The sequence below is a fragment of the Choristoneura fumiferana genome, chromosome 28 (assembly GCF_025370935.1).
Source record: "Choristoneura fumiferana chromosome 28, NRCan_CFum_1, whole genome shotgun sequence".
Classification (NCBI taxonomy): domain Eukaryota; kingdom Metazoa; phylum Arthropoda; class Insecta; order Lepidoptera; family Tortricidae; genus Choristoneura; species Choristoneura fumiferana.
In genome coordinates, this window is record NC_133499.1 from 798,062 (window position 1) to 822,124 (window position 24,063).

At 39.6% G+C, this 24,063-nt stretch overlaps 2 protein-coding genes across 2 annotated transcripts; both read left to right on the top strand.

Annotated features, from left to right (window-relative positions):
* Window positions 1-1,269: 1,269 nt before the first annotated feature.
* LOC141443856 (uncharacterized) lies at window positions 1,270-12,509 on the top strand. The gene is made up of 6 exons (XM_074109220.1): window positions 1,270-1,491; window positions 2,501-2,598; window positions 4,103-4,307; window positions 5,810-5,987; window positions 7,171-7,250; window positions 8,318-12,509. Exons 1-6 carry the CDS (start codon window positions 1,434-1,436, stop codon window positions 8,704-8,706), a joined length of 1,008 nt encoding a protein of 335 aa, XP_073965321.1. The 5' UTR covers window positions 1,270-1,433; the 3' UTR covers window positions 8,707-12,509.
* Window positions 12,510-17,638: 5,129 nt separating this feature from the next.
* On the top strand, window positions 17,639-22,354 carry LOC141443724 (uncharacterized). The gene is made up of 2 exons (XM_074109072.1): window positions 17,639-18,150; window positions 21,390-22,354. Exons 1-2 carry the CDS (start codon window positions 17,901-17,903, stop codon window positions 22,352-22,354), a joined length of 1,215 nt encoding a protein of 404 aa, XP_073965173.1. The 5' UTR covers window positions 17,639-17,900.
* The last annotated feature ends 1,709 nt before the right edge of the window (window positions 22,355-24,063 follow it).

A 24,063-nucleotide genomic window follows, 5' to 3' on the forward strand; every position in this document is an offset into this window, starting at 1 on the left:
GGCGCTCCATTAACCACTACAAACTCGTTGGCTTTACTTTACGGCCTCGGCCTTTACGGTAATGCAACTTGCGTGATTTTTCTTGCAAGTCTAAACTCGGCTTAAGGCGTATTAATGAATGAGTAGTGTCAGCCCGCGACTTTGCACGCGTGTGATCATCGGTAACCTTAGTTCTATGCGGATATCATCAATAAAAAAAAATAAGTATCCAAACTAAATTTTTTTTTTAAACACTAGCCCATTATATGGTTCCCGCGGGCATGTGATAAATAAATACTTTGCAGACGAAGTCAAGTCACCAACAACTAGTTGTAATAAATAAACAAACTGCAGCAGGGGCTACTACGAAACTCGAAGTTCGTGTCGTTCGGTGCCTCTACACTTATACTATTTAATACGAGAGCGAGAGGGACGATACGATTCGAACGTAGATTTTCGAACTATGGCCTCGCCGCAAATTCGTAAGTTTTTGTTAAGGATAGATGAAAGTAATACATCTCACTTTTCACTCTTCGATTTTCTATTATAATTTCTAGACTGTAAGGTATATTACACATTAACGTGTTTTAGTTTCACAACACATTAAGTAAATCGTTTGCGTTTTTAATTTAAAAAAAATTGAAATGGATGCTTACGTTTTTAAGTTGAAAGCTGCCAGTTTGTCTTTAAATAGTATTTTAATTGGACCCATTTTGGAAGATTTCCGAAAAAAAATATTAGAGACCTTAGACATTCTTGTTTCGGTTCGCGGGTTTGTTGTAACGTGGTAACGTTGTAACTGGCTGATTGTTAATAGCAGACAAACCATAGAGTAAGATAACAGTCTGACAATCTAGATAACACAATGTCAGCTTTAATCTCAGAGGAAAAAAGGACTATTCGCTTTTGTAGAAATATAAAAACTTCGTGTGAACGTTTAATACTTTTTTTTTATTCGACTGGATGCCAAACGAGCAAGTGGGTCTCCTGTTGCCCACCACCACCTCATAGACACCTGCAACACCAGGGGGATTGCAGATGCGTTGCCAACCTAGAGGGATACCTCAAGTGCCAGTAATTTCACCGGCTGTTTTACTTAACTCTCCACGCCGAAACACAACAGTGCAAGCACTGCTGTTTTACGTTTATTATAAATTTCTTGACTTTTGGCTGTATGATTTCTTCATCTCAAGGCCATGTTAAAGTTTAAAAATTCCAAAATGTCACGTTGACACTGTCACTCATGACAAGTGTCAAGTGTCTGATGAGTTGCTATCCTATAGGTCTATGTCTATACGTATCGTTCCGTCCGCTTCGCTTGCACGGCATTTTGCGTTGTATTGTATTGAAAACATCATTGATTATCTGAAACCATAGTTATTTTCCTAAAAACTTGTTTATTTCTAGTGTTGTTTGATTTAAATAGATGCTTTAATGTGACGCAGCATCACGTAATGCCGCAAATGTTTCCTGGTAATTTCGACCTAGATGCGGACACCGAGGCGCACCACGGTACAAATTTCCCTTATTTTATGCTACAAGTATCTTAATCAGATGGTCCATTCGCAAGCCAGAAGGTTTATTATACACTATTATAGTAAGCACGACGAAATAATCGGCCAAATAGCGATATTTTATGAATGCTAATTAGCATTGCTCCATCGAATATACTCTTCGCCGGTATACTTTGTTACACACTTAGCTACTGTAAACTGTAACTCAAGCAAGTTACAGGGCCGATCTAGCACATGTTTAGGTACTTTTGATATTACAGTATTTGTTATCTGGCCAAATGATTATCGATATTTCTAATTTTTTGCTCGCACTTATCAGCCTTACATGATTTGAAAAAAGGCTTCAACCCTTTACTGTACTGTTTTGGCACTACAACGGTAGCTGTTATTGTTATTCTGTTACCTGAAAAATAATGTAACATGATTCATTGATATAGATATTTGCAAAGTCATTAGGTATATTCACACACACAATATATTTTAGACATTTTTTTATTTGTTCAAATATATCTTCACCAATTAAAACCGAGTTGTAAAGATGGAATGCAAACTTCACTCTGTCATATCTTCCTTGTATTTCGACAGATAATAATGTTTTTTACACATAAAAATAAGTCTTGCTAAGACAGAATGGGGCCAAAATTGTTACGGAATGGGTCCCTAGTGACGGATACCGTAATAGAGGCAGACGAAGAGGAGATGGAGGAACGACTTAGATGCCTATAATGTGGGATGGCGGGAGCTCGCCTTTGATAGGCAAGAGTGGAGCAAGAGAGGAGAGGCCTTTGCCCAGCAGTGGGACACAAAAATAGGCTACTAAAAAAAAAAAAAAAAGAGCAAGAGTGAAAGCCATAAAAAAAAGATTTAAATGTCATTTATTTTAATATCCCGTTTTGCATTACATTAAGTTATTTATTTGAATATTTGTGTTCCAACACCACATTAGATACCATTTGAAATGTAAACAGAACATGTAGAACAGAGTACTGGAGAGCTTATTATTGCAGATGAAGCGATGCCGCAGAGCCCCAACAACGAGACGGAGGTCAAACTGTCATGCCGCTTCATCATGATCGGCTCGTACTTCTTCAAGCCACAGGGGGTGGTAAGAGATAATTTTAATAATATAGTACTTAACAACATACCAAATGTTGGGATTTATATTCCGCCAATCCAAAGATTTCAAGGATCCAAGCCTACTTCTCTATCGTCATTTGGAATCTGTTTTATCTTGTGCACATTAGTATAGAAAGGATTCAAAACAAATTTATAAGACACTCATTGATACATTCCAATTCCGAAGAGAAGTCAGAGATCATATATTTTTATACAGGGTGGAAAGTTGAGATGGGGCAGCAAGGGCAGCTACTAGATCCCTTGCTGCTATGCGAAAATGCTCTTAGGAGACCTTTACCTTTAGAGAAAAAAAGACACCCCACTTTACGTCTAGATAGGAGGTACACTAAAAAAAATTTTTTTTAAATTTTTTATTGTACCATTTTGTCGGCATAGTTTACATATAAGTGTATCCGTGCAAATTACAGCTTTCTAGCATTGATAGTTCCTGAGCCAAGCCAGGGACGGACGGACAGGCAGACAGACAGACATGGCGAAACTATAAGGGTTCCGTTGTTGCCATTTTGGCTCCGGAACCCGAAAAAGGCCCCATTTGTACTTGGGGTCAATCAAGTATTATGCAAGTAGAATTTTAGTAATTTTTAACCCCCTTCCCCTTGTCAGCGAAATTCAGCAAAACTCTACTCCCCCGCCTATAAATAAAATAAAATAAAAATCATTTATTTCAGGTCATTTTGGTAACCCATATTTAAATTACCCACATTAAATTAAACTATTGAAACTAAAATTAAAATTAAATTAAATTAGAACATGTCTATGCATAGGTAAACATTGGTATATATATTTTTAAATCTATTTAGGCTTCTTTATTGTTATTTCATTTTTCACTTTTCACTATCAAGCTTAGACAAGTAGGGTAGCCACACTTGCTTCAATTAAAACCTAATACATTTTGATAAAAAAAAAAAAAAAAAATAAAAATTATTGACATAAGCACCATCAAGACCCCCGGCCCCCATGTCATCAAAAATAAGCAAATTTTTTAGATACTGAGCTTTGAAATGACAAGAGGATTTTTCAACTTTTTTTAGCTTTGGTGGTTAGGTAGGTTATTAAAAATAATAGTATCAACTGACTGTTACTTCACACATCTACTTTATAGGATTCGATTTGTAGCATTCGAACATGGCGGATGTAGACAATATCTAATTTTGCTATTTCTGTTTCTTTGGCTAGTTGAAGTATAATTTTGATAGTGTTTTATGCGGCGATTAACCTTAACAGTGAACAGTGATCACAAAATTCTATATTGCTCTCGTGTCTGACATTTTTTAATGCGCAAGTTGTCTCCGCGTGGTTTCTGGAATTTTGCTATCAAGTTGCAAAAACTACAATCACCGTACAACGTGAATAAGAAGAATATATTTATCTTTAATTTAACTGACATTGGCCCAAGCCTTATGGCCGCCATTAAGAGGAATTAATAATAATTAATAATCTACTTTATATCGTAATTCATCTATTTCTACCAGGTCCGCATATCCTCCGACGGTGTCTCGATCCCTGCGCCGCGCCTCTCGGACCATCGGGAAGTCACCGTCCACATCCCTCTGAAGAGCGTGGTCCACGTGTTGACAAACGCGGAGCCGGGGCGGGATGCGGCGGTCGTGATGTATATCGAGGCGGCCGGCGAGCCGCCCAAGCTGCGCGCTGCGCTGCACATGCGAGGGGAGGCAGGTAGGGAAGCCTGGTACCAGGCTGGGTTTAAAAAAATCACTCAAAAAATCCAATAACGTTTGAGGAGTGTTTATGAAATGTGGAGCATATACGAGTGCTCGCATTCAATAAATGAGCCAAATTTGACATGTTTATGTGAAATAGTTTTTGAGTTATGAGGGGGTCAAAAGTGGCTCCAAATGGTTCGGGTAAAATTACACACGGTGCTGCTCGCCAGCTCTGTTAGCTTGGACTTGGCTTGACACGCTCCCGCGTGTCTCATCATCATCCATCATCCAGCCTATATACGTCCCACTGCTGGGCACAGGCCTCCTCTCAGAACAAGAGGGCTTGGGCCATAGTTCCCACGCGGGCCCAGTGCGGATTGGGAACTTCACACGCACCATTGAATTGCTTCGCAGGTTTGTGCAGGTTTCCTCACGATTTTCCTTCACCGTAAAGCTCGTGGTAAATTTCAAATGTAATTCCACACATGAATTTCGAAAAACTCAGAGGTACGAGCCGGGGTTTGAACCCACGACCCTCTGTTTGAGAAGCGATAGGTCAAACCACTAGGCCACCACGGCTTCCCGCGTGTCTAGATACATATTAAGACTGGAGAGGAAAAATTTGTATTTTTCATTGAAAAATCTGCCTCGACCGAGAATTGAACCTGATATCTCAAGCCTCATAGTCAGGCGTCTAACCATTGGGCTATCCCAATGTTTTCAACGTGTGGGTCACGACCCCCTGGGGGGGTCGCGAAGCCCATAGTTGCTGGGAAAACTAGGTACTTTCTTCAAAAATAAAAAATATCAAGAAAATGTCAACTAATAATTAAGGTGCGACCGAGATCTCGGTCTCGGTTTCGGCCTAAAACAGTCCAGTTTCGCCGCCGTGACCGAGACTCCGCGGCGTCACTGAATTTAAATATCGGCGAGCTGTTTACCGCGGTGCCGGTGACACGAGCTATCCTTGGGATTTTGATTGGTCGCCTCGCCCGGGCTCGTGCGTCTGGTACTTGCAACTTACTGACACCCGCTAACAAGAGTAACGAGCGAAATGCTAATATTTTTGAGTATTGGCATTCCTCGCCATATAAAATATTACTCCCTACAGCCAACAAATTTACTTATTTTTTGTGTCTTGGTCTCGGCCGAGGATATATTTATTCAAATTCAAAATTCAAATGATTTATTCAGTAAATAGGCCGCAATGGTACTTTTACACGTCATTTTTTTAAACTACCAGCGCTTTCGGAAAGACCATCATTGCCAAGAAGAATGCGCCGCAAGAAACTTGGCAGAAATTCTCGGTCTCGGTCTCGATCTTGGCCGAGAATAAGTTAAAATGACCGATTTTTATTTATACTAAAGGGATTGTGTCATGAAAAAGGTTGAAAAATAGATTATCTGGTCTGTATGTCCAGAATACCTTCGCACTTATGAAATTAGGATTAGGATTAATTTGTTTCTTTTACACAGTGACCTTGTGTCGGTAACCAGCATGTTATGTCCTTCCAGGCCCGTACTTCGACCCGACGTCGCCGGACGACGCCGTGAACAGCATCGCGCTGCTGCCGGTGGTGCTGTCGCGGCGGCACGCGGCCGCGCTGCGGACGCTGTTCGGGATGGTGCTGGACGAGCCGGCCGCCTGCGACGCGCGCCTCAGGGCTCTGCGCGCGCGCGCCGCGCACGCCTGGTAAGGCCGAGCCTACTAATAGCTAAGGGCCTGGTACACTCACTAATAGCTCAGGGCCTGGTACACTCACTAATAGCTAAGGGCCTGGTACACTCACTAATAGCTAAGGGCCTGGTACACACTAATAGGTAAAGGCCTGGTACACTCACTAATAGCTATTTTTTTTTTACATAAAACTGACCGGGATTGACCTCTATCTCACCTGATGTTAAGTGCAGATGAGGCCAAAGGTGTATCTCACTGGTTCAGTAACAGCCTATTCACTCTAGCCTTGAATTATACATAATATTAAATCTCTCATAATCCTTTCTCTACTTTAAATTTCATGTGACATTGTCAAATCAAATACATAACTGAAGACAGTTAGTAGAGTAGGCAGCCCTCAAAGTCAAAATATCTTTATTCAATTTAGGCTATAACAAGCACTTATGAATGTCAAAAAAAACTACCACCGGTTCGGAAAAACCTCTGTTGAGAAGAATCCGGCAAGAAACTCAACGATCCTTATCGCGCGTTTGTGTACCGAGCCGGCCGGCGTAGGTAATCATATCCAGGATGCTGCCGAGACGGAATACTGCTCCTTTTTAGGGTTCCGTACCTCAAAAGGAAAAAACGGAACCCTTATAGGATCACTTTTTGTCCGTCTGACTGTCTGTCAAGACCCTTTTTCTCAGGAACGCGTGGAGGTATCAAGCTGAAATTTATATCAAATACTCAGGTCTACTGTCCCTTGGAGCTGTGAAAAAATCAAACTTCTAAGCCAACGCAATCAAAAGATACAGCCGTTTATGCTGCAAATTTTCGACACTCGCAAGGGAATCAAAACCTACAGGGTAATTCCCGTGAACTCAGAATCTTGAAATTTGGTACGAAGCAACGTCTTATAGCACGGATAAAGTAAAATTACGAAAACCGTAAATTTTTAGTTACATCATATAATAAAAATATTTTTAATAATTTTAAAGTTACTATTACTACCTACAGGTTTGTACGGAACCCTCGGTGCGCGAGTGCGACTCGCACTTGCCCGGTTTTATTATGTATACTGTGACCGCAGCAACTGGAGATCTATGGGGGAGGCCTATGTAAAGCAGTGGACTTTCTACAGCTGATATGATAATGGTGGTGGCTCTCAAAAGACAGGTAGTTTGGTTGTTTTCAGTGTTCGGTCTGTCTGTTACAGCGCGACGAAGATGGAACGCGAGCCGTCGTCGGAGCGCCACGGGAGCCCTGCTCAGAGCCCCAGCCATGAAGTAACCCTAGGTAACATTTTTTTTTTAAATCATAACACCTGTCTGCCTTACCAACACACATGCCAAGTTTCATTCAAAGCCGTATTATTATTCGGGCGTATAGGGTTCGATTCCCGGCCGGGGCAGATATTTGTATGAATAATACGAATGTTTGTTCGCGGGTCTTGGATGTTATGTATTTATCTATTTAAGTATGTTTATCCGTTGCCTAGTATCCTAGTACAAGCTTCGCTTAGTTTGGGACTAGGTCAATTGGCGTCGATTGACCCATGATATATTTACTCCACTGTCTGTCTGTCTGTCCGTCCGTCCGTCTGTCACAGAGCTCTATCTCTTGAGTCGTAATAGTTAGACACTAGAAATTTTCACCGATTATGTATTGCTGTGGCCGCTATAACAACAAATACTATAAACAGAATAAAATAAATATTTAAGGGGGGCTCCCATACAACAAACGTGATTGTTTTGCCGTTTTTTTGCTAATGTCTAATTCTTCAACTTTCGCATGCTTTTCTGTAATAGCAACATATTTTTTTTTGTTGTGTTTGCTGTTGTCAGGAGAAGGTTCATATAAAAGAAGATTTAGAAAATTAACAAAAAAACTACACCAGGGGCGAACCCGCGGGCACCAGCTAGTGTTGTATAGGCCGGTTTTTTATTTGAAACACACACACAAACGTCACGCCTGTATTCCCAAATGGGGTAGGCAGAGCACACGAAACGTTACCGCTTCGGAGCCACTTTTAGCAATTTTAGGTTTAAAGTTTGACAAAAACGGTACAATAGTGACAGGTTGCTAGCCTGTCGCCTACGGTATACCTTCACCTATATCCTCAGTCGCCTCTTACGACATCCACGGAAGAAATGGAGAGCTGCAGGGCTACTACGAAACTGGAAACTCGAAGTTCGTGTGGTGCGGTCCCTCTGACACTTGTACTATTTAATACGAGAGCGAGAGGGACGGTACGATGCGAACTTCGCTTCGAGTTTCGTAGTAGCCCAGCTGTAATTCTAACCCGACACCACACGGGGTTTATTTGAAGCAAATGTATTTAAATCAACATTCTCCCATTTCAGGCGCAGAACCCGAGTCACAACATAAAGACTCGGCGTCATCATCGTCTTCAGTGATCTTCCCCCCCTCCCCCGCCCCAATATCCCTCTCCTCGCACTCCTCCCACACCTCCCGTAGCTCCCTCCGCTCCGCCAAATCCTCCCAAAGAAAGAGAAAGGGCCGAGGGAAAAAGAGCAAAAACAAAAAGCCCAAATACGTTTTAGTTAAAAATCCAGAACCTAATCCGGTAGACGCTTTTCTAGCCGGAGTGGCGCCTATATTGAAAAGTCTAAATCCAGTTCTCTTGAATCTAGCTAAGTCTGAGATTATATCGGCTGCTTTGAAATACGAAAGGAATATGTTGACTGACAATTGTATAAATAATGGACATCCGCCAGATCAGTTTCCATGATAGGCATATAGTTTTAAGTATGGACATTATTTTATTTACTGTCATTGAGTACAAATGGAAAATCAACTCGAAATCATATGTGCAAGCAGAAAAGTTACAATTTGAAATACTTTTAGCAAAACTAGGTTATATAATTTCGTTTAAAAATCAGCTGTTCTAAGTTGCAAGTGGTCTAAGAAGCAACTGGTCGAAGAAGCAACTGGTCTAAGAAGCAACTGCTCTAAGAAGCATCCGGTCTAAGAAGCAACTGGTCCAAATCAAAAAATAAAAACCGGCCAAGAGCGTGTCGTACACGCCCAGGATAGGGTTCCGTAGCCATTACAAAAAAATCAAATAATATTTTTCTAAGGATTCCGTATTGTGTACGGAATCTTCCAAGTTTAGGTATATTTTATACCTTAGGCTGCTATTTACTCTTAAACTACTAATAATTCTCAAGCAATCTCAGCCGCTAAAATTTTCCTTGTAAATTTGATATATTATTACGAAATTCGAACAGCAACTTGAAGAACATAAAAGATCATTCGTCTTCGGTGATTTCAACATCGACTTGTTGTCAATTTACCAACCAACTCTGCAGTATAAAACTATAATTGAGAGTTCTGGCTACATTCTTATAAACATAATTATTGAGAGTTATTGTACCCGAGATACTACAACATGCAAAACTATCCTGGATCATGTTCACAGTCTCACACAGGCCTAATCGAAGACAGTTTTAACTTTTATATTATAGAATCGGCGTTATCTGATCACAAACAGATATACCTCCAGATGTTAAAAAGAAAACCCAAACAAATAACAAGATCAAAATAGGATGGCTTTCTATGTGAAAAAGGATAGTTACTTTTTGAACCACTTGCTACTCAGACCGGTTGCTTCTTAGACCACTGGCTTCTTAGATAACTTGCTTCTTAGATCACTTGCTACTTAGACCAGCTGCTTCTTAGACTACTGACTTTTTAGACCAGTTGCTTATTAGACCAGCTACTTTTTAGACGAAGTGATACAAACTAGGAAGAACATCCATCCTGAATATCGTCAAAATTGGAATCTTGTCACACTAGAGACTCGACTAGATTTTATTTGTAATGAATGAGAGTAAATCGATTTTTTAGGATTAATTTAATCAGGGTTTGTTTTCGGACGACAATGACAATGAATCTTGAACTAGAAGCAATCCGGCCTTGCTAAGTGTAAGTCTGGGCGGCACGTCTTCGTGCTAACTATAGAACTAATAAATATTGTCAGAAATCATTTTTATTACATGTTTCTTCGATGACTACTTGCATTGTTTTGTTATACAAACTAAATACGAGAACCGAATATTCGATGAACCATTTTCGAAGTTATGATATTCGATGGAATGTTTGTCGACTAAAGGTGCAGAAGTTTTAGTACACAAGTACAGTAGAAGTAGGGTGTTATTGCCGCTCGTGTCTCGTCGGTTATCTTCGTTTTCCTAAAGATTCAAATGAGAAAGAAAAGTTAACCGATGTTTTGTTTCGAGTTCTCAACGACATTAGTAAAGTTTAAGTGCACTTAATGTTAAGACAATCATTTCTAGCGACAGTGAAGACATGTGTCGCACAGACTTAGAGGCTTTGCGCGTACAATTTTGATATCACCTGTCAAGAAACATCTAATGATGGTTTCTGACAGGCTAGTTGGCGCTAGTATCGCAAGATCTGTTTGCCAACTTTGACTGCGTCACGTTTGTGATTGAAATTAGACATGGGTAATCTCAACTCCGCGAAGTGATCTGACTCACTAGATCCAGCTCCGGTGTCGGTACCGAATCCGCTTATTGAATCCGACTCCTTTATTGACTCCGGTTCTTTCGAGCGATTATTAATTTATATATGGCCGATGCGGCCCGGCTCGATTCGGTAGGTACCAAGGTCAAGGTACTGAACTGAAGTACCGATTCGTTCGTTTCGTTCTTCTAATGTTGAAAAATTCTAAATTGTGTATTTTTTAAAGAACTATGAGCTACTTTAAGAACCTACTACTACTAATGTTAAAATAAGCGTCGCCCGCTCCGGTCATATTATATTGTATTTTAATCCTATCTCATTTCTTTCCGAGTCCGTCCGAGTACCGACGTAGGTTAGGTACCGGCTCACTCAGCGCCCGACCAAACGTAATAAGATCCGATCCGATCCGATCCGAGCTGAGAGTGAAAGCGGAGCGAGTGAGTGTGACGGCGATCACGAGCCGCTCGATCCGGCCGGACTTGGTCGGAGTTAGTAACTCCGGAGTCGATAAGATTTGAAAGGAGTCATTAAGGGATTCGGATCCGATTGAGGATCTGACTCTTTTGAATCTTCAGATCCGGATTTACCCATCTCTAATTGAAATACCTAAACGAGCCAATCGCAGTCAAACGTCAAACTGAGCTTGCGATACTAACGCCATCTAGCGGTATTTCTGCGGAACTGGACGAAGATTGCTGATAGATATTGGTCAACTATACTCCATTTATTTTGACATTCGAAACGTAACGGTAAATTTTGCATACGCTGTTAAATGAAACAACGAAACTATTTAAAATTGTTTTAAGTTCTATAATAAAAACAGTAAATACCGCTAATAAATGAACATGTAGGTATTTTTAGTTAATTTGTGTTCGAAATACCGAGAAACGTGTGTTAAAATTTGACCGTTAATTCAAACTTTAAATTAATCAAACGGAGTATAGAACTAATGTAAATAATAATATGTAATTTTGTTTATTTTTGTGAGTAAGCATAATCTGTGTAGATTTGACTTTGTTATTGAATATCACTAAGGTAATATATTTTGATACAGTAGTCTAGTAGATATAAGGCCGCTTGTAGACGTCCGTTGCTTTTGCCGGACTTGCGGTGTTGTATGGCTCACAATGAGTGTGTGTACATGCACCGGACACTTGTCCGGCGACGAAGCCATACAGCACCGCTGAAAACGGTTGTCCGGTGAAACAACGGACGTCCACAAGCAGTCTCAGCCTACTAATACAATACAATACAATACAAAGACTCTTTATTGTACACCAGACATAGTAAGCGATACAGAAACAGATACACAGAAAAAAATATTACAAGGTGAGCAATAGGCGGCCTTATCGCTTAAGAGCGATCTCTTCCAGGTAATATTAGGTGTAAAGGTGAAAGTTTGTGTGTGTGTGTGTGTGTGTGTGTGTGTTATTTCTTCACGCTGAAACAGCTGAACGGAATTGAATATTTTCGTAAGTGTAAGTAAAAAAATGTTATTCCTTTTAGGGGCTGTTTCTATTTGACAGATAAATGTGTTGCCGTCTCCGTCTATTCGACCAAAACAAACAGAGATGTCATATAGTTTAGTCCGTCAATCATATTATCAGATAATATTGAACATTGTACAGTCAAGTACAAAGTTATCGACACGGCCAAAGTTACAAAAATATGTATACACGACTTTATGCACTTAATATTAAGGCCGTGTATACATATTTTAACAACTTTGGCCGTGTCGATATCTTTGCCCTTGACTGTACCATCAGCTAAATAAATGGTATATCAATTTTTAAAGAAGTTCCTATGAAATTAATATGTCGCTAAAGTCGAACTTTCAAGTTGACAGACACGTCTATTGACATTATTGTTTTGTGACATGCAAACGATTATCAACTTTAGGGTGGTAGACCACATGTTTGGCTGATGGTACAAGACGTAATCAAGCAAACTGTCAATCTGACAGTCGCACGCTACACGCCGATGCGAGCGGTCATACGAACCTAATCTATATGTATAATTTAGTGGAATACAGCTATTATAAATTAATCTGTCATATGTTTTATTGTGCCGAAACATATAATGGTCCTTAACCGTCACTACTTTGAAACAATCTCTTAACTCAAATCAATACCGAAAATACAAACTGAAATATAGATGCACAGAAAAACCAGAAACATAAGACCAGCGCTGGGAATCGAACCCAGGTCCTCGGCATTCCGTGCCGCGTGCTCTACCGCTACACCGCTGGACAACGGTACAGACACGAATTTCTCCTATGCACCACATATCTCAGCCTGTTTGTTTCTTATTCAGTCACTTAAGGCGACACTAGCGACATCTATGCTGTAGCACGTGGCACGGAATGCCGAGGACCTGGGTTCGATTCCCAGCGCTGGTCTTATTTTTCTGGTTTCTCTGTGCATATATATTTCAGTTTGTATTTTCGATATGAGTTTTCAGGGATGACCGTAAATACTTTTTTGAAACCACAAAAATTTGGAATCGAAAAAAAAATACAAAAAGATTCCAAAAACCAATCTCAAATCAATACGTCAACAAAATTTACTCTTGAAATCCTACTTCCTACTAATCCTACTAATATTATAAATGTGAAAGTTTGTGAGTGAGTGAGTGAGTGAGTGAGTATGTTTGTTACTTTTTCACGCTTAAACGGCTGGACGGATTTGGATGAAATTTGGCGGAAAGTTAGTTTATAACCTGGATTAAAACATAGGATACTTTTTATCCCGATATTCCCACGGGATAGGGATAAAATCTCGAAATATACAACCGCTAGGCTTAGAGTCATGAAATTCGGTATTTAGGTAGTTGGACGTCTGGAATAAAACATAGGTGACTTTTTGACCCGATATTCCCACGGGATACCTAGGATAAAATCTTAAAATAACAACCGCTGGGCTGTGAGCCATGAAATTTAGTATGTAGGTAGCTGGACCTCTGGAATAACACATAGGCTTATCTTATCTTATCTTAAGCTTAGGGGTCCTTGCGGATACACTTCGACCCGTAGGGATCTTTTGTGTAATTACCCCTCCTTCGCACTTACTCTATTGCCTTTATCACCTCGTCCATAAATTGGATGATTTGACGTAGCGGTAGTGCCTTAAAGTCTCTGGTGCGGGGTATCTGTCGCCAAAGAGTCTCATTCTTGACCTGGCGAGGGCGTCACATTCACACATAATGTGTTCCATTGTTTCGTCTTCCTCGCCACATATTCTACAGACTTCATTGTCCTGTAGTCCCATCTTTACTAGTATGTGTTTAGTATTGAAGTGACCTGTGATCACACATAGGCTACTTTTTATTCCGATATTCCCACGGGATAGGGATAAAATCTTGAAATAACAACCGCTGGGTTTAGAGTCATGAAATTTGGTATGTAGGTAGTTGGATGTCTGAAATAACACATAGGCAACTTTTTGACTCGATATTCCTACGGATACCAAGGGATAAAATCTTGAAATAACAACCGCTGGGCTTAGAGCCAAGAAATTTAGTGTGTAGGTAGCTGAACCTCTGAAATAACACATAGGCTACTATTTATTCTGATATTCCCACGGGATAGGGATAAAATCTCGAAATAATAACCGCTGGGCTTAGAGTCATGAAATTTGGTATGTAGGTAACTGAACATCTGAAATAACACTTAAGTGACTTTTTGACCCGATATTCCCACGGGATAACTAGGGATAAATCTCGAAATAACAACCACTGGGCTTAGAGCCATGAAATTTGGTATGTAGGTAGCTGGACCTCTGGAATAACACATAGGCTACTTTTTATTCCGATATTCCCACGGGATAGGGATAAAATCTCGAAATAACAACCGCTGGGCTTAGAGGCATGAAATTTGGTATGTAGGTAGCCGGACGTCTGGAATAACACATACGCTTCTTTTTATCCCGATATTTCCACGGGATAGTTTTGTAACTAAGGGACCCCACACATCCGTGTATTATTGTCATTATTATTTTGTAATTTTTCTTTAATTGTATACTTACTGTAGTTTTTAAGTATTTTATTTGTACTTATTTTATTTTGAAAAAATGACTTTCTGCCAAGCTTCTTGCGGCGCACTCTTCTTGGCTATGATGGTCATTCCGAAAGTGCTGATATTTAAAAAAATGACGTGTTAAAGTGCCCATTGCGGCCTATTTACTGAATAAATGATATGAATTTGAATTTGGATAGGGAAATTTTTGAAAATTTTAGCACTGGGTTTAGAGTCTTGAATTTTGTACAGTTATTCACAACACCGACACACTAAGGTTACCGACATAGCCCGAAGAATTGCGAAACTAAAGTGGCAGTGGGCGGGGCACATTGCTCGCAGGACGGATGCCCGATGGGGCCAGAAGGTTCTCGAATGGCGTCCGCGGACCGGGAGACGAGCTGTCGGTAGGCCTCCAACAAGATGGAGCGACGACTTGGTTAAGATCGCGGGATCGCGGTGGATGCGGAAAGCACAAGACCGGTCTGAGTGGAGAGCCTTGGGGAGGCCTATGTCCAGCAGTGGACGTCTTTCGGCTGACATGATGATTCACAACACAACCTCAATGAAGACCACGATATAATTTTGGAAATTTCCAGGGAATTTTGTAAAATCCCGAAAATTTCAATTGCAACTACCAGACCGAATAGTTTACGCGTGCGAAGCCGCGGGTAAAAGCTAGTATTATAAATGTGAAAGTTTGTGAGTGAGTGAGTATGTTTGTTATTTCTTCACGCTGAAGCGGCTGGACGGATTTGGATGAAATTTGACAAAAAGTTAGTCTATAACTGGATTAAAACAGAATACTTTTTATCCCGATATTCCCACGGGATAGGGATAAAATCTCTAAATAATAACCGCTGGGCTTAGTCATGAAATTTGGTATGTAGGTAGCTGGACGTCTGGAATAACACATAGGCTACTTTTTATTCCGATATTCCCACGGGATAGGGACAAAATCTTGAAATAACAACCGCTGGGTTTAGAGTCATGAAATTTGGCATGGGTGTTTTAATATAACGTCAATGAAAACCACGTGGTGATTTTAGGGAATTTCTTCGAGAATTCAATAAAATCCCGGAATTTCAATTCAACTGCTGTATCTACGCGTGCGAAGCCGCGAGTAAACGCTAGTAATGTTCATAAAGTTCACTCAGTAAAATTATAGATTTTGAGATACGGGCTTTTTTCAAAGTAATGACGATATAGTATATATCTTGCTGTCTCAATGAGGGCTATCGCGAATGAATTCGCCGCTAGAGGCGTTAGTGTAGCGTGAGGTCTCCGAAATGTCAAATCTCATAGTTTTTGGGTGAGCTACGCGGGTTATTTATAATAAGATTTTTTTTGTGAATATTTTGCTTAACCTGAAATTAATTATGGCAATTATGCGTTACGGGGCAATGGTCTGTGTTTTGAGACAGTTTTGTCTTTCGAAACTTTTGTCCTCCCTTTTTTTCCGAACAAAACGGGACTTAGCAACACTGTGGTTGCTGGATATTTTTATGGTACGGTTTTAAGGTGTTTTAAATATGATTTTAATCTAAAACTTTGTTTTAACGCCCGTAATAACAGACTCTGAAAGCCACACTTAAAAACCTCACGCAACAGTGCGCCATCTAGTGAGACAAAACGAATAGCCTCATTAGCTGCAGTAAACTAGTTAGTTAGTAGTTGAGATAGCAAGATAAATATAATGGCGAAACATTCACTACATCTATATATGTCTGTCTGTATGACTGGACTGATGGAATTATTGATTTGATATAGATATTTTTGACAAAAGCGTCTTTGTAACAATGAGGGCTAAATCCTAAAGCCACGAAATAATCACTAGATGGCGTTAAGGTGCGGCCACATACAGTCGCTCGACGCTCCCTTCCAGCGTCAAATCTGGTCACGTGACATACAGCGATAAAGCTGAAAATGTTGAGCTTTATCGCTGGAAAAAAAACCTCTTCAATTTCGGAAAAACATAAGTATTTTTAGTCAAAATACCACCAACGGGACTTATCACGCTAACACACACGAGTAATATTTACCTCGACGTTTCGGCAAAATTACAGTGGCCATGGTCAGGAATAGACTGAGTGTGGGCTCAGATCGATTTTGATCTGAGTGAGAGTATGGGGTGTCAAATCTGCCTAGCAGCGCGAGTCCTTCGAACTACCCGCACTTGATCACAAATAGTACAGGCACTCGTATCACGAACTACCCGCACTTGGTCATTTTTATTTGTCACCCCATCACACCGACACACAACACTAACAACGTCCGTTGGTAGTATTTTGATTATGAGTGAAAACCACGAAAGTTTAAAACGTTACTGAAGTTTTTTTTTTTCGTTCACTCCTTTCTTTTATTTGTACAAGATTTGTACCATTGCCACGACTGCCACTAAAGGAGGTTAGGTTAATAGTAACGTCACAAAAACCTCACGATAGTAACGCCATCTAGTGATATTTCGGCTGTCTTTTAGCCCTCATATAACATTGAGAGCTATTTATGTTGTTATAGTTTTAATAGGGCATTTATTAAAAAGAGATGGCAAGAACGGCTTTTTTATAATCCAGGACGAAACGAAATATACGTACAATGTCGTTGGCAATAAAAACTACTACGAAATTTCGAAATAGAGTTCGTTGGTTGGTATCGTACCGTGCCTCTCACTCTCGTATAAAATAATATTAGCGACAACAGGAGGGTACGATACTAACTTCGATTTTCTGGTTTTAAACAAGCTTCGGATTATTTTTTGAAATGTTTTTATCTATAAAAAAGTTCAAATTACAAATTTCAAAAATTTCTATGTCAAGCAAAGTTGTTTATTGGATATACATATTTCATAAAATATAGTTTGTAGTATTGTATATATTAATACTTCAGATATCCCGTTTATTTTATTTGAAGTCGTTTTAATGCATACACTCAGAAATAACTTCGTTAGGAGTATTTAAAAAAATACCGCCATAGCACCGGCGCTACTACGAAGTACGAAACTCGAAGTTCGTGTCGTGCGGTCCCTCTCGCTCTCGTATTAAATAAGCTCTAATAGTGCTATGGGAATCTTGCTAAATCCGGGCATTTCAAGCCAACTGCTGGAACTAATGGATTAGGTACGCGTGCGAAGCCGCGGGTAAAATCTTGTAAAAAAATATTTCGATTATTTCAGTGACACCGTGAAGCTATAGGAAAACAATAAAAAAATGCTTTATCTGTGGTACCCGGTTGACAGTGACAGGAAATGGCTGCCCGTCAGCCCGTCTGACTGACACAAGGGACAATCTCGTTCGTTTCGTTTACACAATAAAAACATCAATTCCGTCACAAACAAAGTAAAAACCTATTTTACACATTCCAAAACTAACAATCGTTACAAGTACCTAAAAACGATGAAACTAAGTTAAATATTGCTTCAATGTGGAATGGAATCAACAAACATGACAAGCGAATGGGTCACTACGGTAACTATAGTAAAAGAAGAACCTGTTGAGGTCCCAGAGTGTGATGTAGTGATAGAAGAGGAGCCCAAGGACTATTCTGGGGCTCTTTTGGCTAATCGGGACCTTAAAAAGGGCGATAGTTCGCCAAAAGAGTCTGACGAAGTAAACACAAACTCGCTGAACGAAATTAAAGTAATGATAGAAGCGGTGCCCAAGGAAGACTGTGATGCTGGTAAATAGCTAGATTTTGGTTTTTAATAATTTAAAACTAGTTATTTGTCAGTTTTAGTTATCTTGTAAACTACCATATAAACAAGACATAACTGGCTTTTATGTGTCTATGTTTTAAGGTTTATTTATTTTATATTCTATAAATGTGTAACTCACGGCACTGTATACTGTATCTAACCACTTCGCTATAGAGAATAGGCCACAAAGGTGATGGACGTCTCTCGTAAGATAAGAAGACTGAAATGGCGATGGACAGGCATACTTGGAATTAGGGCGTGCAAAACCGGAAGGTTTTCAAAACCGGTTTTGAATTGCGGTTTTGAGAGCCCAAAACCGGAAACCGGTTTTTTCCCCGGTTTTGGCAATGTTTTTAAATATTTTTTTATTATGGTAGTAATGGTAGAATTTGAACAATTAAATCATATTCTTAGATAGTTTATATACCCACAATAAAAAATATTTATTATAATTACAGTATTAGTTTGGATTTATTACAATCTTTCAATATATATTATAATCAGAACATTACAACTGCATTAAAAAAAAACAGTTACGTTAAGCATTATTATTTTCAATTACTTTCTTTACTAAAGTAAAGAAAGTAGTTATTTCATTTTAGATTAAAATCTAAAATGAAATAACTACCTACCGAATAATTCGTTTAAGTTTGTAGACGTATATCTATTTTAATTGAAAATAATAATGCTTAAAATACGCAGACGGACACATTTTAAGTAGGTTTAAATAAATCGAGGATATTCTGGCAGAACCGGATAAGTGCACAATATTAATTTGTATACGGTTTTGCTAGATAAATAAAGCAGAAAACATTGAGTATGCCTATTATGTAACTTTAAAAAAATTGCACTTATTCTGTTTTTCCAGAATACACTCGAAATAGGTAAGATTATCGATTACATTTATTTGCACATATCTAAATCATACCACATATAAGTACTTTTAATGTCATTGGTAGCACTTGTCTCCATCTCTCATCTGTACAAAGTCTTCATAAAAGTTATCGAAAGGCGCATATCAGGAAAGCTTGACTACCACCAGCCACCTGAGCAGGCAGGGTTTCGTCCTGGACTCTCGACCACTGATCACCTTCAAGCCTTGAACCAAATACTGGAAAAAATTCAGGAACACAACTACCCCCTTTATCTTGCCTTTGTCGATTACTCTAAAGCCTTTGACAGCCTTACCCATTCTTCCATTTTCGAAGCTTTGCACAACCAAAACATTGAACAAGCCTATATTAACCTCCTCGAAACCATATACACCAATAGTACAGCCGCTATAAGACTGGATTCAACAGGACCGTCCTTCCCTATACAAAGAGGGGTCAAACAAGGAGACCCGCTATCGCCCAAACTTTTTACCAGCACACTTGAAGAGGTCTTTCGGAAGCTAGCGCCGCGCTGGGAGGACAAGGGGCTGGTCGTCGGTGATAGAAGATTAACTAATCTTCGATTCGCTGACGATATAGTCCTCTTCTCTTCATCAGCTACCGACCTCCAAGTTATGCTTAGTGATCTAAGCAAAGCAAGCCTCGAGGTTGGACTAAAGATGAACATGTCGAAGACCAAGTTAATGACAAATAGCACCCAACGTAGGATTGAGATAAACGGTGAACAAATCGCATATGTCCATGAGTATATTTACTTGGGCCAATTAGTCTCCTTCCAGGCGAGGCAAGAAAAAGAAGTCGAAAGACGGACAGAAAACGCCTGGAGGAGCTATTGGTCAATGAAACACCTTATGAAGGGTAACTTCCCAATTTCCTTAAAAAGGAAACTCATGGATATGTGCGTACTACCAACTCTCACCTACGGTGCGCAAACTTGGTCCTTGACAGAAGCTCTAAAGTTCAAAATCGGGGTTTGCCAGCGAGCCATGGAGCGCAGCATGCTAGGTTTAAAACTCGTCGATCGGATTCGGAACACCGCCCTGCGCTCCAAGACCAAATCACTGATGTAGGTCGATCGGCGTCTAAGCTGAAGTGGGACTGGGCTGGCCATGTTTGCCGCATGCCAGACGAGCTTTGGGCCAAGATAACCACCGAGTGGATGCCCACCAACTCGAAAAGGCGACCTGGCAGACCTAGGCGGCGATGGCGGGATGAACTGGACTTCTTCTTGAAGGACTGGCCCTTGTATGCAGGGGACAGAGAGCAGTGGAAGTATTGGGGGGAGGCCTTTGCTCAGCAGTGGGACAGAATAGGCTAACAATAATAACAATAATAAAAATGGTAGCACTTATAGTACTACTAGCTTTTGCCCGCGGCTCCGCCCGCGTGGTATTCGGTTATCGCGCGCTGTTCCCTCGGGAACTGTGCATTTTTTGTTTATGTCAGTCACTCTCAGGCCCATAAACTATCCCTATGCCAAAAATCACATCGATCCATCGCTCCGTTACCGCGTGAAAGACGGACAAACACACAAACATACAAAAACTCTTTCGCATTTATAATATTAGTATCGATAGGGTTTTGCAATAGTCAGCCCTGTGTATATTACGCACACATTGTCGCGTGTACAGACGTCGTCGTGCCTATGTAGATTCAAGAACGCGTATTTTGTACGGCGTGGCCTGGCCATCCTGTGGTTGCGGGTGCATGCGAGGGTTACGGGCGGAGGTAGGAGTGTAAGTAGTATAGATAGGTTGCGTTCGGATTTCGGATATTATTCGATGACTCAAATTATATATTTCTTAGAGCGTTCGAAAAAATCAAAATGTACGTCATCAATTACAGAAAAACCGGAGGTAAACTCCGGTTTTGTAATTCAAAACCGGTTTTGAAAAATCGGTAAATATTGTCCGGTTTTCCGGTTTTCAGCAAAAGACATACACAAAACATAAAGACATCACAATACATAGGGATCTTGCTGAGCGGCCCATCTGGCAGCTCGCCCTCTCTCTGGTAAGCTGTAAAAGCCGTCTGAGGCTAACAGCAACAGCCCATTCTTAAAAAAAAAAACCAGGCACAGTTCAAAATATTTAGCTATACTTTGCTAGTTAGAGCTTAATTCTGTTCTTTAGTTATATATTTTAGAGGTTAAGGATTCTCATGGAGCAGTTTAACAGAATGTGGTCGGCGGTACCCTGCTTCAAGTGACATAAACAGAGGTGGGATTGAATAATACCCCATCTATACAACAGCTTCTAAAAACTACAATATTATGTAGCCTGTAGTTCCATAAGATTATGTCAACCATAACACAGGTTTTCTTCTTTCAGCTGTTGAAGACTGGCCCCCGTATCCTGATGTCAAAGTGGAGGTGCTCTTGGACGCGCCCCCCTCCCCTCAGGCGACAGGCACTTCTACCCAGTCATACGTCTGCGACATTTGCGACAAAGCCTTCAAACAAAACTCATCATTATACCATCACAGAAGACTGCATTCCGGTGAACGCCCGTTCCATTGTGAAACATGTTTCAGAACATTCAAGCGCAAGGCGCATCTACATTCCCACAAAAGTATTCATGACCCTGCACCCAAAGAAGGCACAGTCTTCCCATGTGACGTTTGCGAGAAAGTATTCACTAGGCAAATCAACTTGGATCTCCACATGAGAGTACACACTAACGATCGTCCCTTTCCATGCAATGTGTGTGACAAACGCTTCACAAGGAAACAGCATTTGATGGTGCACAGTCTATTGCACACGGGTGAAAAACCGTTCCCTTGCACTGTGTGTGCAAAGCCTTTTAATACCGCATCACACTTACAAGTACACATGCGGGTGCACACAGGCGAAAAGCCCTATACATGTGATGTGTGTGATAAGCAATTTGCTTACAAATCGCACTTCAATGAGCACAAAAGAATTCATACTGGTGAGAAACCGTTCCGCTGTGATTTGTGTGAGAGGAAATTTGCCTGTCGTTCGCAGCTCCGTGTGCATAGAAGGACTCATAACGGACAGAAGCCGTATCGGTGTGAGTCGTGCAATAAAGAGTTTGCTTATAAAGTCTTTATCAAATTCATAAGCGTATGCACACGGGTGAAAAGCCTTGGACTTGTGATTTGTGTAGTAAATATTTTACAAGGAAAGCGCACTTGGCAGTGCATAAAAAAGCTCACAAAGATGGAAAACTGTGTGATATATAGATTGTTTAAAAGTTATTTTTGCCTTAGCGTATTTAGCGTAAGATATTGTTTACATTTATTATTAAAACAAAGAAGACAATTACACAAGTGAACAATGATATGCACGCATCAGCTATAAGCTGCCTGTGCATTATATAATAATAATAATAATAAAATCTTTTTAGTATGATGGTATTTTATTGGTGCGCAGAAAATCGTAGATTGTACAACAAGAGCATAAATCGAGCCATTTTACCCAAGACGTTCATATAGACACGTCAAGGGAAAAATGGATTTAATGCTTGAGTTTTACACTCTGTTTTTCACTTAGGACGACTTGTACACTTTTTTAAATCTCAATTTAAGGCTTAAACTGACAGTTCTTGTATGGATCTGACAGGACTTAAGACCACTTAAACCTAGATTAAAAAGCCTGCAAGTGGACATTAGATTGCGAGGAAATGAAATAGCAACAGTGGAAACAATAATTCACTTTCTATGTAACTTTTATTTTTTATGCATTGCAATAAAAATAAAAAAAACACTGATTTATTTTGATTGATTTTAGTTTTATGTAAATTAATAATTATTTAAAAAATATGTATAATAGAAACTTTTTTTGTTTTTGGCTGTTGACACTTGATTACCTTGGTCTTATAGGTACTACTTTTTTTTTTGCATTAAAAAAACGGTAAACAATCTTGAAGAGCCTTTTTATTGATTTTTAAAAAACAGTAACTATTACTTATGACACCAAAATAATGTAAATGATCATAATGTCCTTGCTAATTGTTACATTTTGCTGTAACTTATTTTTCTAAAGTGTTTTTTAATAAAAAGGCAAGCCATGATCGCTTTACCTTCTTTCTAATGCTTTAAAAAACAAAGTATAGACAAAGATTTTATTTTAATCACTAAAGCATAAAAAGTCATTTTTCTCAAAAATTTCCGTAAAAGGTAAAAGTTGTCATTATTCTTTACATATCAGAAGGTGAAGTACGTAGTTTATGGTCAGCGAAAAATTATAAAGTTAAAAAGATTGCAGGCGCGCTAGCTCGACAATAATAAATTAGCGCGCCGGAATGTTGGTGAAATTTGCCAATGTCGCATCCCACATTCTAATCCTACTTAATATTATAAATGCGAAAGTTTGTGAGTGAGTAAGTAAGTAGGTTTACGGCTGGATGGATTTAAATTAAATTTAGCAAAAAGTTAGTTTATAACCTGGAACAGGATACTTTTTATTCCGATTTTCCCACGGGATTGGGATAAAATCTCGAAACAAAGGCTACAGTATATAGGGAGATCTCGAAATAACAACCGCTGGGCTTAGAGTCATGAAATTTGGTATAGGTACATGTAGGTAACTGGCCGTCTGTAATAACAACACATAGGCTACTTTTCATCCCATTATTCCCACGGGACAGGGATAAAATATTGATATTTCAACCGCTGGATTTAGATTCAGACATAGTTATGCAAACAGGAACCAACCAGCACCCTCTAAATTAAGATAAGTATGCAACAAATTATTAAAATACACTAACTAACTAACTAACTTGGTGCATACTTATCTAAACTTTGGAGTAGGTGTGGGTTGGTTCCTGTTTGCATAATTACGTCTCTAACCTTCTCAAGCCTTCAAATTTTGGACAGTTGTTTGTTCTTAAAACAACCTCAATGATACTTATAAATTTTGGGAATTCTCAGTGGAGTATTGTAAAAGCCCGTAAATTGTAACTACCGGATCGAATAGTTTACGCGTGCGAAGCCGTGGGTAAACTAGTATAAATGCAAAAGTTTGTAAGTCGGTTTGTTTGT

Bases quoted from the DNA above. Each gene is read 5' to 3' on its own strand.
- LOC141443856 (XM_074109220.1), top strand. From the start codon at position 1,434: ATGCCGCAAATGTTTCCTGGTAATTTCGACCTAGATGCGGACACCGAG. The intron at 2,599-4,102 runs GTAAGAGATAAT...TATTTCTACCAG, and splicing joins TCTTCAAGCCACAGGGGGTG to GTCCGCATATCCTCCGACGG. The intron at 7,251-8,317 runs GTAACATTTTTT...CTCCCATTTCAG, and splicing joins CAGCCATGAAGTAACCCTAG to GCGCAGAACCCGAGTCACAA.
- LOC141443724 (XM_074109072.1), top strand. From the start codon at position 17,901: ATGGAATCAACAAACATGACAAGCGAATGGGTCACTACGGTAACTATA. The intron at 18,151-21,389 runs GTAAATAGCTAG...TTCTTCTTTCAG, and splicing joins CAAGGAAGACTGTGATGCTG to CTGTTGAAGACTGGCCCCCG.